Source organism: Psammomys obesus, unplaced genomic scaffold (genome assembly GCF_907164565.1).
Source record: "Psammomys obesus unplaced genomic scaffold, mPsaObe1.curated_primary_1811, whole genome shotgun sequence".
Classification (NCBI taxonomy): domain Eukaryota; kingdom Metazoa; phylum Chordata; class Mammalia; order Rodentia; family Muridae; genus Psammomys; species Psammomys obesus.
The window spans coordinates 22,949,478-22,964,545 of NW_026595981.1; the positions used below are offsets into that span (position 1 = coordinate 22,949,478).

General features: G+C 56.0%; 1 protein-coding gene across 5 annotated transcripts in view; it reads left to right on the forward strand.

Moving 5' to 3' along the window:
• The window catches only part of Rara (retinoic acid receptor alpha), a 45,546-nt gene that overhangs the window by 12,177 nt on the left and 18,301 nt on the right, over positions 1-15,068 (forward strand). For 3 of the 5 annotated variants that reach the window (XM_055619544.1, XM_055619543.1, XM_055619541.1), the window contains exons 2-3: positions 6,824-6,990; positions 9,655-10,226. In XM_055619544.1, the coding sequence (XP_055475519.1) occupies positions 10,049-10,226 (178 nt within the window). In that variant the 5' untranslated portion in view covers positions 6,824-6,990; positions 9,655-10,048. The remainder of the gene's footprint in view (positions 1-6,823; positions 6,991-9,654; positions 10,227-15,068) is intronic. The other 2 variants (XM_055619545.1, XM_055619542.1) reach the window with 1 other exon arrangement.

Sequence of the window (15,068 nt, forward strand, 5' to 3'; positions counted from 1 at the left end):
CTGCTGTCTGGAGCCCACACACTCTCTGTGGGATGTGGGGGCGGGGCAGGGTCTGGTTCTCCTTGTGTGTCCAGGAGTGTTCTGGGAATTGGCAGGATTGGCTGAGGGTGTCTGGGTGTCCCCGCAGGGTGGGCGGCGTGAGGGGACCTGGCCCAGAGTGTGAGAACGGTTCAGCATCGGTGTGTGTGTGTCCCTAGTCTGCATTGGGTGTGGGTGTCTCTTGCTCTGTCTGGATCTTGTCTGCCTCCTTGGTCCTCACCAACACCCCCCTTTCTTGGATCTCCCCCCACCAAGCTGGGATTGCCTGCCTGCTCTCCTCTCCCTGCAATTGGAACCTCCCTTGCCTGTTCCAGGAATTTAGTAAGGAGGAAGAGGCAGGCAGGCAGGCAGGCAGACAGACCTCCCACACTCTAGTCCGCCGCCGGCCTGGCATCATAGGGAAGATGAAATAGGTGTTGTGGTAGGTTTTGCCTGGCTTCACTGGTCCCCCATCGCATAGGGGCTGCCTCCTGCAGAGGTCCCCCAGACTGCCCAGAGATCCCTCCTCCCATTTAGCTTCCTGCCCCCAAAGCCCCCTGCTGGACCTCCAGGCTCCACACTCAGTCCCAGGAGCTGGTGGGGGGATTAGGCTGTTGCCAGCCTGGCCAGCACCTGTTGCCAGCCCCAGCCTTGTAACTGGAGCTGGCCAGTGAGGGGCTGCAAAATGACAGGTGGGTCTCTGTGCAGCCAGCCCCCAACCTCCGCTGGGTATGCCTTTCCCCTCTGGTTGGAACCAGGAAAGCCCATCCCCCAAGAGTCAACCTAATCCGAGCCTTGATGCTCCTATCCAGCCTGAGGACCCCTTTACCCTACCATTGGCTGCTGCAGAGTTAGACAGCCCTCCTTCCAAGTTCTTAGAGCTCTGCTGCCCTGACAGGACTCTGTGTGTGTGTGTGTGTGTGTGTGTGTGTGTGTGTGTGTGTGTGTGATTGTATGTGTGTGTGTGTGTATGTATATGTGGGGGGGAGGGGCAGATGGGGTGGTTCTCTTAATGTTTTAATTGCATAAAAACTGGGAGCTCAGCTCTCGGCCGGTGGGGAGTCTGGGGCTGGCTGGCCGCCCGGTTTGAGCTAAATATAGCCTGGGACATCTGCAGAGAAGGGGAGGGGAGTGGAGGGAGGTTCCATTCCCCTCACCTCAGCCAAGGTGCCCTCGTCTGGGCGGCGGGCACCTTGGAGCAGGGAGCGGGGGATTCCTCAGCACAAAAGGCAGGGGAGTGGTGGTAGGGGCTGGGCATTTGGGGATTTGCCTGCTTGGAGGCCAACAGAGAGCCAGAATGAACGTGGAGGCTCAGGAGAGGACCCACGTGGGGTACGTGGGGTACCGGTTAGGTCCTCTGATCCTGGCTCCCTCTTCCCCAGAGTTGCCTGAGGTCAGGCAGCCCTCAGTGTGTCACGGTGACCTACTCACTGTGTGCCTGTGAGTACGTAGAGGCACTGGGTGGCCCCTCCCAGCCCCTCCTCCTGGAGCATCTCCCCCCCCTCTGCCCCCCGGGCCCTACTGCAGGTCCCCAGCCCTCTGTCCCTTGCCCCACAGTGAAACCTTCAGCCCAGGAATCGAGACTTGAGAAGGGGAAGCTGTGGCATGGAGTTCTCTGATCTCCAGTCACGGCAGGAAGTGGAGGGGGGCCGGGATGAGGGGGGTAACCTTGAGTGGCAGGTGGAGGAGGAGGGCCCTGTGAGCTCTGTGAGAACTGACCGTGCACGCGGTAAGGGGGGGTGGCCACCTTTCTCGAGGCTCCCTCTTCTCTCCAGCTCCAGGTAGGGGGAGTGTTGGGGGAACTGGTGGCCGATTTCCCCAAAGGGCTGCAAACTCTCCTGTCAGCACCCCCTTAACAGTGAGGGGGGAACTGTCTTCCTGTCACGTGCCCATCACTTCCTGTCCCACTGTGGTTCCTGGGATGTTTGTTGTTGGTTGCCATGACGATAGCCGCCGTAGGCACTACCCCTGGTTTCTGTGGGGAGGGACCTGCCCCTCCCCTCAAGGCCCACAATTGGGAGGGGGGCACTTGGGAGGCCTTACTAGGGGGCCCTTTCAAACTGAGTCTCTATGTGTGTGGTCTCTGACGACTCAGGTCCCCTAGGGCCCCGGACTTGTGTCTGTGGGAAGGAGTCACAGCCAGCTACTTAGGCTGTGTTGTGAAGACTGACTTGTGGCCATGACTGTGAGCCTGATTTGGTGGCCGCATCCCCTTAGCCTGGGTCCCTCTGCCTCTTCCGATCTCACTTCATAGACCGTTGCCTTCCTCTCCCCTCTCCTTCCTTCCTGGGGGATTTGTGGCTTCTTGGGATCCAGGCTGGAATAGACGGGACTCTGGGCCACTGGGTCCCCGGCGTCTTAGGGGTGGGGAGGCCGTCAGCGGCTCTGCAGCCAGCTGGCTCTCCCACACACAGCCTCAGCAGCTTCTCTGTGATTCAGCAGGCCCTGTTCTCAAAGGGAAGGTCCTCAATGACCAGACTTCCCCACCTCCTGTGGGCTTCTCTGCTCCACAGGGTTGGAGAAGGGAGAGATTCCCCCTGATTCTTGCTGGACTAAGGGGGCTCCCTGTGGAGTAGGAAGTTCCTGGGGGGTCCTAGGGTGTGGGGTTGTAGGGTGGGGAACACTCTGACTCAGGCCTGGTCTGGGGTCAGAGCCAAAAGGATATCCTGAGGTAGGAGGGGGTGTTCCTGGCTTCCCTGCAGCTTGGGTCCCCAGGGAGGGGTGCTGGGAGGGGACTGGTAGCATCTAGTTCTGTTGGCAGTGTGCCCCAGGATTCAAGAGTGCAGCGGGCTGGGGCTGGGGCTCAGCCGAGGCGGCGAGTGGGCATTGATGTAGCTCACCCCTCCTTGTTGCTGCCCTGTCTGCTGCTCCGCTCCCCCCCCCACTCCACACACACACACACACACACACACACACACACACACACACACCTCCTAATTATGACCGACCTAATTGTTCATTTTGCATGGTGGAGAGGAGGTGGTGAGGAGGGGCGCTGCCAAGGTGAGGGTGGGGAAAGCCCCATGCCAGGCTGGGTTTGCACATCGGTGGTTTCCAACCTGGGGGGGGTCCCCTTTGTACCCCTTTGGCACCCTATAGACTGAATTGCTGTTGTGCCGTCCACACACTCCTGTGGTCTGGCTGTGGCCAAGTAGGCTCATTTCTTCCTCTTCCTGTTTTCTTCCTTCCCCATCGGTTGGCCCCCTCTTCCTGTAGGCCTGGGCTGCCCCCCTGCCCTTTTACCTCCTCTCTGCTTCCATGGAAGACCCAGTCACAGCTCTGGTTCTGGATGGGCCCCTCAGGTACCTCCGAGTGTGGAAAGTCCTGAACGAATATGTTCCTCAGGAACTCCAGGGTATGGTCCCTGGAGGTATGGGGCAGAGCCCCTACTCCTCTCTCTTGTGACCCAGTTGTCCTGGGCTGATATTGTCTGATCCTCGTGCTTGCTAGTCATTCATAGCTGACATGTGACATCTGAATGCTGGGGCAGAATTTTGGATTTTTGTGGTGTGTAAATTGGAGGAGACCTACCCACACTGTTCTTGTGGGACAGGGTGCCGTGTCTTAAACCTCTGGGCAGCTTTGGCACCCAGCAGCAAAAGACTGTATTTTCACCTTGCTGACTCTCTGAGGACATGGCTCAGTGTGTGCCTTCTGGGTTTGCACATCTGGGGCGGGTTTGCCAGCGAGGCCTAGCCGTAGGGGCACATACCGGCAGTGTTTAGAGCCGGCTGCTGGGAGGGCCGTACGCTTTCCCTCAGCGAGGCTGAGCTTGCCTGTGAGGAGGAGACTGAGAGGGAGAGCTGTGACTGGGAGGGGAGAAAAAGAGAGTCATGGCTACAACTACTTCTCAACCCTGTCTGCAGATGAAGCTGTGTTGGGGAGGGGAGAGGTTGTGGCTTTGTATGTGCAAGTGTTTTTCCTGGAAAGCTTATAAATAGTTCTAGCCCGCTGTTCTGGTTTGAAACCCATCCTGTCCTGCCCTGCCCCAGCCTGGCTGGCAGGGTAGGGGGTCCAGAGGATGAAGGCCTGCCCCACCCCTCGGCCAGGGCTGGAGGCCCTCCCACCCAAGTTGAGTCTGAGCTCTGTGTATCATTTGCCTATGATTCATTAACTGTCTAGGATGCTTCGGAAACTCCCCTTGTTTTAAGCTCCCCAGTCTTTGCCCCTTCACTCATCCCCTTCAGAGGGAACTGCTTGGGGCCGGGTATGTAACTTGTTTGGCAAAGTGCTTGCCTAGCGCGCCTGAAGCCCTGTGTTCCATCCGTAGCACCACGTAAAGCTGTCATGGCGGCGCATACCTACCACCCCAGGATTCTGGAAGGGGACGCTGGAGAATCAGAAACTCCAGGCCATCAGCTAGTTTGAGGCCAGCTTGGGCGGCAGACCCCGTGTCAGAAAATAAAAATAAAGCAGAGGGAGCAGCTTGATTTTTCTGTCGGGGGCGGAGGGGACCCTTGTTTTGAAGGAGCAGAGTGGAGGGGATGGATGAAGAAGGGAGGTGCTGGAGAGGTGGCTCCGCCACCTCTTACTCCTCTCTCCCCAGGATATGGGAGGAAACGGCCTATTTCTCTTCCCCTTCTTCCCTACCCAGATCCAAAGATTTCCCTTTTTTGGTTCATGAAGTGCAAGAAGGGAATTTGGGGAAAGGGTTGTGGTCAGGCCTCTGCCCACACCCCTGATAGCCCTCTCCCCACAACCCTCCCCTCCGTCTGGGAGGAAGCAGATCCAGAAAAACGGGTAATGTTCCCTGCTAGCCCTGTCCACAGATGCTGGCTCTGGTCCGGCAAGGCAAGGGGAGAGGAGGCAAAAGAGCCCAGGGACTCCAGGTGACGGTGAGAGCTCAGGGAGGAGGAAGACCAAAGTGCTTCTCCCCCCTCCCCCAGCCAGGCGTCGTCGCTAGGTGCTTTCCAGGACCTCGTTTATCAAGGGAGACGGTTCACAGGCAAGTAAACACGCTTAAGGAGGTTAAGCCACTTGCCTAAGGTCACCCAGAGTGGCAGAGCTGAGATTTGACCCTTCAGACCTCTGGGTTTTTTGCCTCCCATCTTCATGGCTGCTGCAGCTCTCATCTTTCTTTCTTTCTTTTTTTTCCCTGAAAGTGTGAGACGTGCATGATGGTGTGTGTGTGTGTGTGTGTGTGTGTGTGTGTGTGTGTGTGTGTGCGCGCGCGCGCAAACGTGCACACTTGCATGTGTCTGAATATGGCATGTGATCCCGATACCTTTTAGGGATTAAAGGGCCCAGTGGGGAGGTGCGCATGGCCGGTGGCACCCCTTTTTCTGCTGGGCTCGGTGCATTGGAGGTGCAGGTCTGTGGCTTATCTCTCTCAGGCAGGGTGCCTATGAACAGTGGAGGTCGCTGGCAGAGGGTGGAGGTTAGATGTGGGTAGCTTGTTTTTCCCTCTTCGGTGCTAGCTTAAATTCTCAGGCCTGGGTACAAGGGGCCAGGTGTCTCTGTGAGGATCATGGCTCCCAGAGGACCTTCGAAGCTCCACTCCTATCATCTTTGCCCTTGCCTATCCTTGTTCCCTGGTCAGCCTGGCCCTTGGCCCATTTCTGTAACCTTTGTCCCTGCCCTTATTGGAGAGCCCTCCCTCCCTTCCTCAGGAAGCTGAACAACTTCTCATTGAAGGCTGCAGGCCTAGCTGGGTTAGGACACTAGAGGTTCTAAGGCACACCCTGGAGGTGTGTGTTCTGGGTGGGCTGGTGGTTTGCACTTAGATCCAGTTGTTTGTTTCAAGACAGGGTTCCTCTGTGTCCCCATGGCTGTCCTGGAACTCGCTTTGTAGACAAGGCTGGCCACAAACTCAACAAGAGATCCGCCTGCCTCTGCCTCCCAGAGCAGATCCAGTTTTAACCTCTTCAGGGAGAGACTTCAGGCTCTTGTCCTAAGGCAGATGTCACTAGTCCTGGTGGGCAAAGCTGGATTCTCTAGAATGTGAAAGACAGGGCTTTGAAAAGTCCAAGCAAAGTGTCATCCCCCTGCCCCAAACACTAGATCGGGACACCCGGGGTTCAGAGGCAGCAGCTTTCCGGCTTCAGCCATCACTCTGGTTGGCCTCCCTTTGGTCAGCTGCCTCCTAGGCCTCTTCTGTAGGGAGGGATGCTCCCGTGTAGACAGGAATCCACCTGAGGGTTTGGGAGTCCTGCTATATGTCGGTGCTGGGGGCCTCAGTGTAGGGGATGGCCCACAGGGAGGACCTTGGAACATCTCCTGGCAGGAGAAGCAGGTAAGAGAGGCCGTGTGAGGGCTGGGTAGGGCGGCAGTTCTGTGCCTCCTCAGAGCGCACGCAGCCCACCATGAACACATGTCCTGAACTGCACTCCTGACATGTTTGGGCTCAGATGTGGAGATGCTCTCTTCGGGCAGCCTCTACTCACACGCCTGCCTGTACACAGACTGGGGCAGCAGGCGTGCTCCCCAGACGTTCTCTGTAGGCCTGCACCGTGCGTTAGGGTATCTGTATGATGGTCCAAGTGCAGATGCTCGTTGATGACGTCAGCCAGCCCTCCTCCTCATGCCTGGCTCTCCCAGCTCATGTTGTATGCAGACCCCGTAAGAGAATGGGGATAATGTCAGCTGGCCCTGCAGGTGTGCCCCCTTCCCCGTGCCCCCCTGTTCAGTCGTCAGCTCGTGAAGGGAAGGAGATACTCATTCAGGAGTGAGGCCCCATGCTTGGTGTGATGAGTTCCCGCAGTAGAGATCTTGGTGTTTAGCACAGTGCAGATTTCTCTGTAATGCCAGCTGTTGCTTCTACTACCTTCCGGCCACTACCTGTCCTCTTTCTCCCTGTCTTCCTTAGTTGACAGAAGACACAGGCTGGGACAGTCGGCAGAGGACACAGTGCTCTTCCACAGTGGCCTTGGCAAGAAGTCCCCCATCCTCATTCCCGTCCCCCGCCAAATGCTGCTTTTATATGCACTCCTTCAGTCTCCAGGTTTAAGCCTGGAGCTCGGAGCTCGGAACCTGGTATGTCCTAAGTCTCGGGTGTAGGGACGGAGGGAGAATGTTGGAAAGGGACCATTCTCATTTTCAGTGTCTAGCTCTCTCTCTCTCTCTCTCCCTTTCTTTCTCTCTCTCTCTCTCTCTCAAGGGCTTTACTGAGATATTAACTCACAACAAACTGCATCCATTAAAGTGTATAGTTTAAGACCAGCATGGGGAGCTGGAGAGATGGCTCAGTGGTTAAGAGCACTGTCTGCTCTTCCAAAGGACCCGGATTCAATTCCCAGCACCCACATGGCAGCTCACAACTGTCTATACCACTAATTCCAAGGGATCTGACACCTTCACACATTAAAAAAAAAAAAAAAAAAAAAAAAAAAAGACCAGCATGGGTGGTGTATACCCAGAATCTCAGTACTCTAGATGTTGAGGCAGGAGGATTCCAAGTTCCGAGCCAGCCACGTGATTTAGGGAGTGAGACCTTTTTCAAAATCAAGCCAGAAAGAGCGTGGTGTGTGTGTGTGTGTGTGTGTGTGTATGCTTGTCATTGCAGTGCTCAGGAAGCAGTGGCAGGTGGATCTGTGTGAGTTCAAGGCCAGGCTGGTATACAAATCAAGTCCAGAAAACCTATCTCAAAAAAAAAAAAAAACAAAAAAAGAAGACACCCACAATCGCATGGTGTTCATGCATTTAGAGCCTTGCAGCAGCCGCCACCACTGCCGATTTTTGCAAACGTTTTCACCACTCCAGAAAGCTTCTGTGCCCAGAGCAGTTACTTCTCTTTTCCCTCACATTCACACCCCAGTTCCCAGGAACCACAAATCTATGCATACAGATCTGCTTCTCCTGAACATTCTTAGAAATCGAATCACACAATGTATGGTCTTTGGCAACTACATTGTTCTCAAGGTTTGGCCCCGCTATTGTGTCAGCTCTGTGTTCCCTTTTTTGGGGCACAGAAATATTCTGCATGTCAGGTGTCCAGCATTTTCTTACCTGCTGACCACTGATGGACGTTTGGGTCGGTTTCACAGATCAGTTTTGGTTTGTGCTTCTGCTCTGAACATTTTTGTGCGTGTGTGTGTGTGTGTGTGTGTGTGTGTGTGTTCGTGTGTGTGCATTTTTACACATGGCTTCTACCGCCCTTAGTCTTGGGTAGATGCCTAGGCACAGACTTGCTATGCATACCGGTGCTGTGTTGAAGGTTTTGAGGAACTTCTTAGCTGTTTCACAGGGCAGTTGTAGAGTTGATACTTCCACCAGCCAGTACCTCGCATCTGACTTGTATGTGTGCACCGGAACACGTGTACGTGTGGAGGCCGGAGGACGGCATTGGGTGTCTTTTCTCATTAGCTCTCCGTCTTTCAGTGTTAGAGCGAGGGTCTCTGAGCGAAGCTGGAGCCCACTGATTCAGTTAGGCTGGCTGGCCGGCCAGCAAAGCTCAGGGATCCTCCTGGCTTTGCCTTTCCAGCACTGAGGTTACTGCCGTGTGCCACTGTGCCTGGCTTTTCACTGGGTTTCCAGATATCCAAAATTAGGCCTGGTGCCTGCATAACAAACTGTTTACCAACAGAACCCAATCTGTAGTCCCTGTTCCCTGACCCCTGTTACAGCCATCCTAGTGTGTAGGCATTCAGGAAGGAAGCAGGACCTGCCTTTGACTGGCTGTGATTATTTTTGTGTTTCTTCAATCTCTACATATATACATACACACACATATGTATATATACACACACATGAGTGCCTCTGTTATGTGTACGTATTTATGTCTAATCTACATTCAAATGGACATGAAAGTTTCTTAGCCCTGTTTCTCCTTTTTTCTCTGTTGCCTCTCTGGCTGCGTCAGGGAATCTGTGGGTCACAGCTGTGCCTCTACCCCAGGGTGTTTTCTATGCACAGCCCCTGGCCTCAGCTGTTCAAATAGGCTGTAGATTGGTGTGCACACTGGTGAGGGGAGCTCATCTGCGCGCGCATCTCCCACCACCCCGGTCCCTGTGCGTTCCTTTGCAGGTGGAAGTAGGATGAAGTCCGAACTCAGTCTGTCTTGCTGCTTGGGGGGCCCCAGGGACTTCCATCCTGGGCAAGCCTTGCCTCCCTGATACAGGGCTTCCCAGCGCCACCTGTACTCTGCATTGGAGGTGTTGCCTAAAGGGCCTGGAGAGCCACTTCCCTGAGTAGCATGGACCTCCTCCATGAGGGACATCCTGATCTGAGATGCTGGGCCGTAGGTTTTAGGGGGGAAGTGGTGTAAGGGAGCCCCCCTCCAGCTTAGGAGTCATTTTTCTGAGAAGTGCCAATGCTTTAGGGAAGCGGCTTCTCCCCCTCCCTGCCAGCACATGACCTCAGGTAACCCACACTGGGGGAAGGAGAGCCAGCCAGCTGCCTGCCTCAGCTGCAGTGATCTTTGGGGTGGCACTGTGAACCCTCTCCTAAGCATTCTGGGCGAGAGGCCCCCCTGCACTCTGGGCTCTGCCTCTGTATTCCCAGCCCGCTGGTTGTGCTGTCCTCCTACCCCCAGCAGTGTCTGGGCCCCGGTCCTAGGCTGGCCCTGCCAGCCAGGCATGGTGCCAGGTGTCTGCTCAGCTGGGTGCCACAGGAAAAATCTCTGGCCACCCAGGTTGGGGAGCGCTGTGGGGAATCCCTTGTGCATGCTCAGTGCTCACCTGTCTCTCCTCTCTTCTGCAGCACCGCAGGACATGCCGCCCCCCAGCCGCCTGGCAGGCCCCCTTCTGGGAGTGGCATCCTTTTTGATACTCTGAAGACCAGCTCCAGACCTTCCTACAAAAGTGTCAGCACACAGAACTGCTTAGCCAAAGGACGGACACTTGGGACAACACCCCCTCCCCCCCAATCCACCTGGCCCCTGGCTGGGAAAGGGGCTCCAGAAGGCTGAGATTGGCTCACTAACTTTGGACCGAAGCTCTAGGGACAGAAGGGGGTAGGGGTGGGTTGACCACCCAAACCCCCTCTGGACTCAGGCCCCATGCCCGGAGGAGGAGGAGGAGGAGAGACTGTGTGAAAAGCCCATCACAGCTGCCTGCCAGACTGTTTGCTGCCCTTCTGACTGTGGCCGCTTGGTATGGCCAGCAATAGCAGTTCCTGCCCAACACCTGGGGGCGGGCACCTCAATGGGTACCCAGTGCCCCCCTACGCCTTCTTCTTCCCCCCTATGCTGGGTGGACTCTCCCCACCGGGCGCTCTCACCAGCCTCCAGCACCAGCTTCCGGTTAGTGGATACAGCACACCGTCCCCAGCCAGTAAGTCTAGGTGTGGGGAGGCTCGGGAGGAAGAAGGGTCTGTGGAGGGTGGCAGGCCTCAGGGTTCGGGTTCCTGGACACATGTGTGACAAGGTCTTCTCTGGGCTAGGGGGACTGTTGTATATGGGGGTGGGGCCGGGGCTTGAAGATGGTCCTGCTGCTGTCCGCCAGTCAGTGGTGGTATTTGATATTGGGGAGTGGTAGAGGAGAGAAGAAACCATTTTGTTCCTTCCTATGTTGTTGTCCCCCTTTGTCCCTGTGTCCCTGGTGCTGCTATGCTATCGAGAGCCTTATAAATAGCTCTGAGGAGGAATGGATGCAGAGGCTGAGGTGGATAAACAAACCTCTCGACATTCAACATTCGGTGGAAAAAAAGGGAGGGGGGGAGAACCAGGACATCTCTACCCAGTGAGAACGAACCCCCACCTCCACCCCACCCCCTTCCAGTACTCTGAGGGAAAGGGCTTCAAGAGACAGCCCAGGGCAGCTCACTCAGCACAGCTGGGGCTCTTGTTCTCCCCTGCCAGCTCCCCCGCCCCAGAAGGACAGGGAGGGACGCTGTGGGGGCTTTCTGCCTGGACTCTGACCTTGGACACAAGCACAAGCTTGGCAGGGCCAGTGTCTTCTGCCTCCTACCCTCTGCCATGAGGGTCACGCGTTGGTTGGGCGGGGGTCTCAGTGCCCTTCCATAGCTGGCCAAGCCAGGTAGTGGGAGGTGGCGGTGGCCATGGCCAGCTGGCAGAGTCCAGGCTTGGGGCCTGCCAGGCCTCTTACAGTAACTCTGGCCCCCAGGGCCCAGCTGGGCTCCAGGCCAGGGCCTAGGAGGAGGGAGCTGGGCCTGGCCTGGGGCAGGAGGGAGTGGAAGGAGCAGAGCAGGCCATGGCTGGCTGGCTGGTCGGCTGGCTGGCTGGCTGGTCAGCCGCTGACCTGGGAAACGTGTCCCACCTCTCCTGGTTGGCAGGGACTGAGCACCCTGCCTGGTACCCACTGCCCCTCCCACAGCTGTTGGCAAGCTGCCTGCACCACTGCCCTGTGTGCCGGACTGGGCTGGGTCAGTGCCCCCTTCTTGGTGTGGGGGCAGTGCTCTCCCTGGAGCCAGGGAGTCTCTTTGTCCCTCGGGCAGGCTCTGGCTGGGCGCCTCACTGCCCACAACTGGCCGTCTGCCCACAGCCACCACTGCTTCCTGGATCGCCGCCTTTGGCTTTGTTGAAGCCCCCTCCCTTCCAGGCCCCACCAGTCTTCAGGAGCAAATAGTCTATGCCTATATTCCTTTAAGTTTCCAATCTCTTATGCTGTGGGGCTGGATTGCAGACAAGTGCTACCCAGGTTTCCTCCTGCCAGCGACTCTTCAACCCCTCATGCTTTATTTTTGCCTTCTCTTCTCTCCACCTTACATGGAAGAGCCTGAGGGCCCCCATTCTGGTTCTGATTACCTAGCCTTTGCTGAAGAGGAGACCAGCCTCTGGGGCTCAGAATTGCTGGGGACCGGGCAAGTGCACCTATGTAAAAAATGCTCCCTGCATTTGAAGGGAACGAGAGCTCAACACTGTGGCCCATCCTAGGAGCTGCAAGAATTATACTTTCTTCCAGGGTGGGAATTTTTAAACAGTGTGGTGGTGGCGGCGGCGCAAGCCTTTGATCCCCGGCAGAGGCAGGTGGATCTCTGAGTTCAAGGCCAGCTTGGTCTACAGAGTGAGTTCCAGGACAGCCAGGGCTACATTACATAGGGAAACCCTGTCTCATAAACAAAGGAGAAGGAAAGGAGTTAGGGGCTCTGTAAGCTGGTACCTGTGGACCACTTGTCCCTACCCAGGTAATTCAACAGGGGTCTGGACAGATGAACCTGGCTGCCAGGGAATTTGGGATCTGACCCCTATGAGACAAAGCAGATCCTCTGCCTTGGACTGAGTGTTGCAAGTGACTTCCTCTTTCTTAGAGGTGGGTGGGCGGAGCCCCCACCCTGGTAACCTACTCCCAGGGTGGGGTGCCCATGTTTCGGGCAAATGGCAGCCTTCTTTGGCTTTCTCCACCCAGGTTAGGCAATGCTCTCTTCCTGCCCCCCCCTTCCTATGTGAGCCTGTGGGTTTCTCACCCCTCCCCCTCGACTAGTAAACAACAACAGACTTCTTCCCTACTCTACCCAGCCTGAGCACCTTCTAGGGTCAGGGACCAGAGGCCTGGGCTTGAGTCTGAGACAGCCAGGCATCCCAACCCCCTCCTGCAGTGCTTCTAGTACCTGGAAGCAGCTAAGTTTTACATCTTTAGCCTCCCCCTTGGGACTAGGACACAGTTCAGGTAGTTCCTGGAGGTGAGAAGCAGTGCCTTTTATTTTTTTTCCCCCTTTCTGCATGGAGCAGCTATTGGCCTTGGTGACCTTCTGGGCCCCCTGTCCCAGTGCCACATCACATAGCTGTCAGATGGCCTCCCCATGCCAGCCCGCTTGCTAGGTTGCACCTTACGTGTCTTCTGTGTGCTCTCCAGAGAGCAGGTGACCTGTTGGGAGGGCCAAGGTTTCTCCAGGTCACTGAGGGGAGAGATAGGTATTGTCCTGCCTGCTGAGCCTCCGAGGGAACCAGGGCGGAGGCCCCAGAGATAGCACTAGACTCCTGTCCCTTTGGTGCTTGGCCCCTGAGGCCTGGTGTTTACCGAGGTGTTTTAGGAGGGTCAGGGTTTGTGTGTTTTCTGGGAGAAGGGTGTCAAGGCTGAGTATGTTGAGAGGGGGATTAATGGCTAGACGAGGTGAGGGGGTTCAGCCGTGTTTGCAGAGAATCAAATCCAGAGCTGGGGAAAGGAATGTCAGCTTGTGTGCTGGGGCTGTTAGGTGGGGTGTGGGGCTGGGGGCCAGGCAGGCATGATTTAGGGCAGAGGTGTCCTGGGTTTGAGGGCTTCAGAATGGGAAAAAGAAGGGCCCCATCCTCTAATGCTCTGGTGTTTCCTGGACCCTTACTGCCTGTGCATCCTTGGAATTCCTTGGGCTTCGAGGTTAAAAAATTAGACACCCCACCCCCCCTTTTTGGTGGCACATGCCTATACTCCCAGAACTCAGGGAGGCAGAAGCAGGTAGATTGCTGTGAGTTCAAGGCCAGCCTGGTCTACAAAGCCAGTTCAGGACAGCCAAGGCTACACAGAGAAACCCTGTCTCGACACCCCCCCAAAAAAACAACAACAACAACAACAACAAAAAAAAAAACAAAACCTTAGGCACCTGTGTCATTCGCTTGGCATTATTTCTGCCTCTGTGACACAGGGACGCTGCCAGATGCCTAAGAGAGCCAAGTTAGGTGAACTCATCCGGGTGATCACACTCGGTGTGTGCCTGGCATGTGACCTAGTAGCACGGGAGGCCACTGAGGACATTATCTGTGCCTTAAAAAAAAAAAAAAAAAAAAAAAGCTTGATCTGGACCGTTCAGTGGAGGTACCTTGCGCTGCCTCCTTTACGGAGTAGGAAGGGCAGAAGATGAGCGGTCAGAGTGGAGCAGAACCGTCCTGGGAACGCTAAAGCGGGCCTGTTTCCCACCATCCAGATAGCTTTAGGAGGAGACTGGTGGGGAGGGGTCCATTCTGGGGCCTCTCCTGCATCGTTGAAACCAGTCCTGGTTGCTGGAGACCCTGCCTCTGACTTTCCCCAGTAGGGGCCGCAGGGGAGTACACCTCTCCACCCCTCACCCCTGCCCCCTTCTCCGATTCGGATCTTGAGACCGATAAGAGGCCCAGGAAAGATCTCCATCCTGTCCTAGAAGCCTTGGATACAATCTGTTCACACCCCCACCCAACCCGACTCTGCCCTCCTGCAGCCCTTGAGCTCCCAGAACTCAGCCGCCGCCGCCTCCTCCTCCTCCCCCCATCCCCGACCGACTCTGAAGGAACAGTCCTAGTTGCTTTTCATATTTTGTTGCAATTTGTGAGGCGCGGGGGTGGGCAGGGAAGTTGGAAGCAATCTATAGAGGAGTTGGGACAGGATCTTGAGAGGGTGGCTACAGATTTTCCTTCCACATGTTGGTTGGGTACTTGTCTAGATACGGGGACGAGGTTCCCTCCTCCTCCTCTTCCCTCAGAGCCCAGGTCTAGGGGAGCCTGAGAAGGAGGCCCAGACGGAGGAGGAGGGGGTGTGTCTTTCTCCTGCTGGGGTTTGCAGACTTGTGCATTCCCCCTTGCTTCTTCCCACTCTTCCTCCTGGGACAAAGGGAAGGACAGCTTTGGGGAGGCGGGGTACTGCCTAGCTATGCCTTCCTTGGGATCCAAAAGGAGGAGTCAGCCAAAAAGACCCTCGCTGAAAAACGGGGCCCCTCACTGTTTATCTATCTTCCAGGAGGGATAAATGTACAGGCTCTCTCAGGGTAGGATCCCAGCATGGATTGGGGGAGGGGACACAGGGAAGGAAGGCCTGTCTTCCTTTTAGACCTCAGTCAGGGCCTCAGGCAGGGGGTGTGTGCTGTAGGGATGTGCCAGAGCAGCCCAGAGTTGCTGCCTTTGTATGTGTTGTGTGTGCGTGTGTATGTGTTTGTGTTTGTAGGGTAGCATCCAGTAAAAATGAGGAAACGGTAACCTTCTCCACATAATGCTGGGACAATGCCTTCTTGCCCTCTGTAGTCAGGATAGACTGGGGGCCCTTGGTAGCATGAGTAATCCAGGTCCTCCCCTGCCCAGCTGGACCCCCAAGTTACTGAAAATGTCAGCCAGCGCAGTCTTTGAAGTCAGTTCTTCCTGTGCAACCTTGGGCAGGTCATTCACCCTTTCTCTGAATCTCCTTGCCCTTCTGATCCGCCTCTGACAGGCCGCTTGCGGCGAGGCCGTTGTGACCCGCTTGCTGGTTACAGCCTGTTGTCCTCCGATAGCTTCA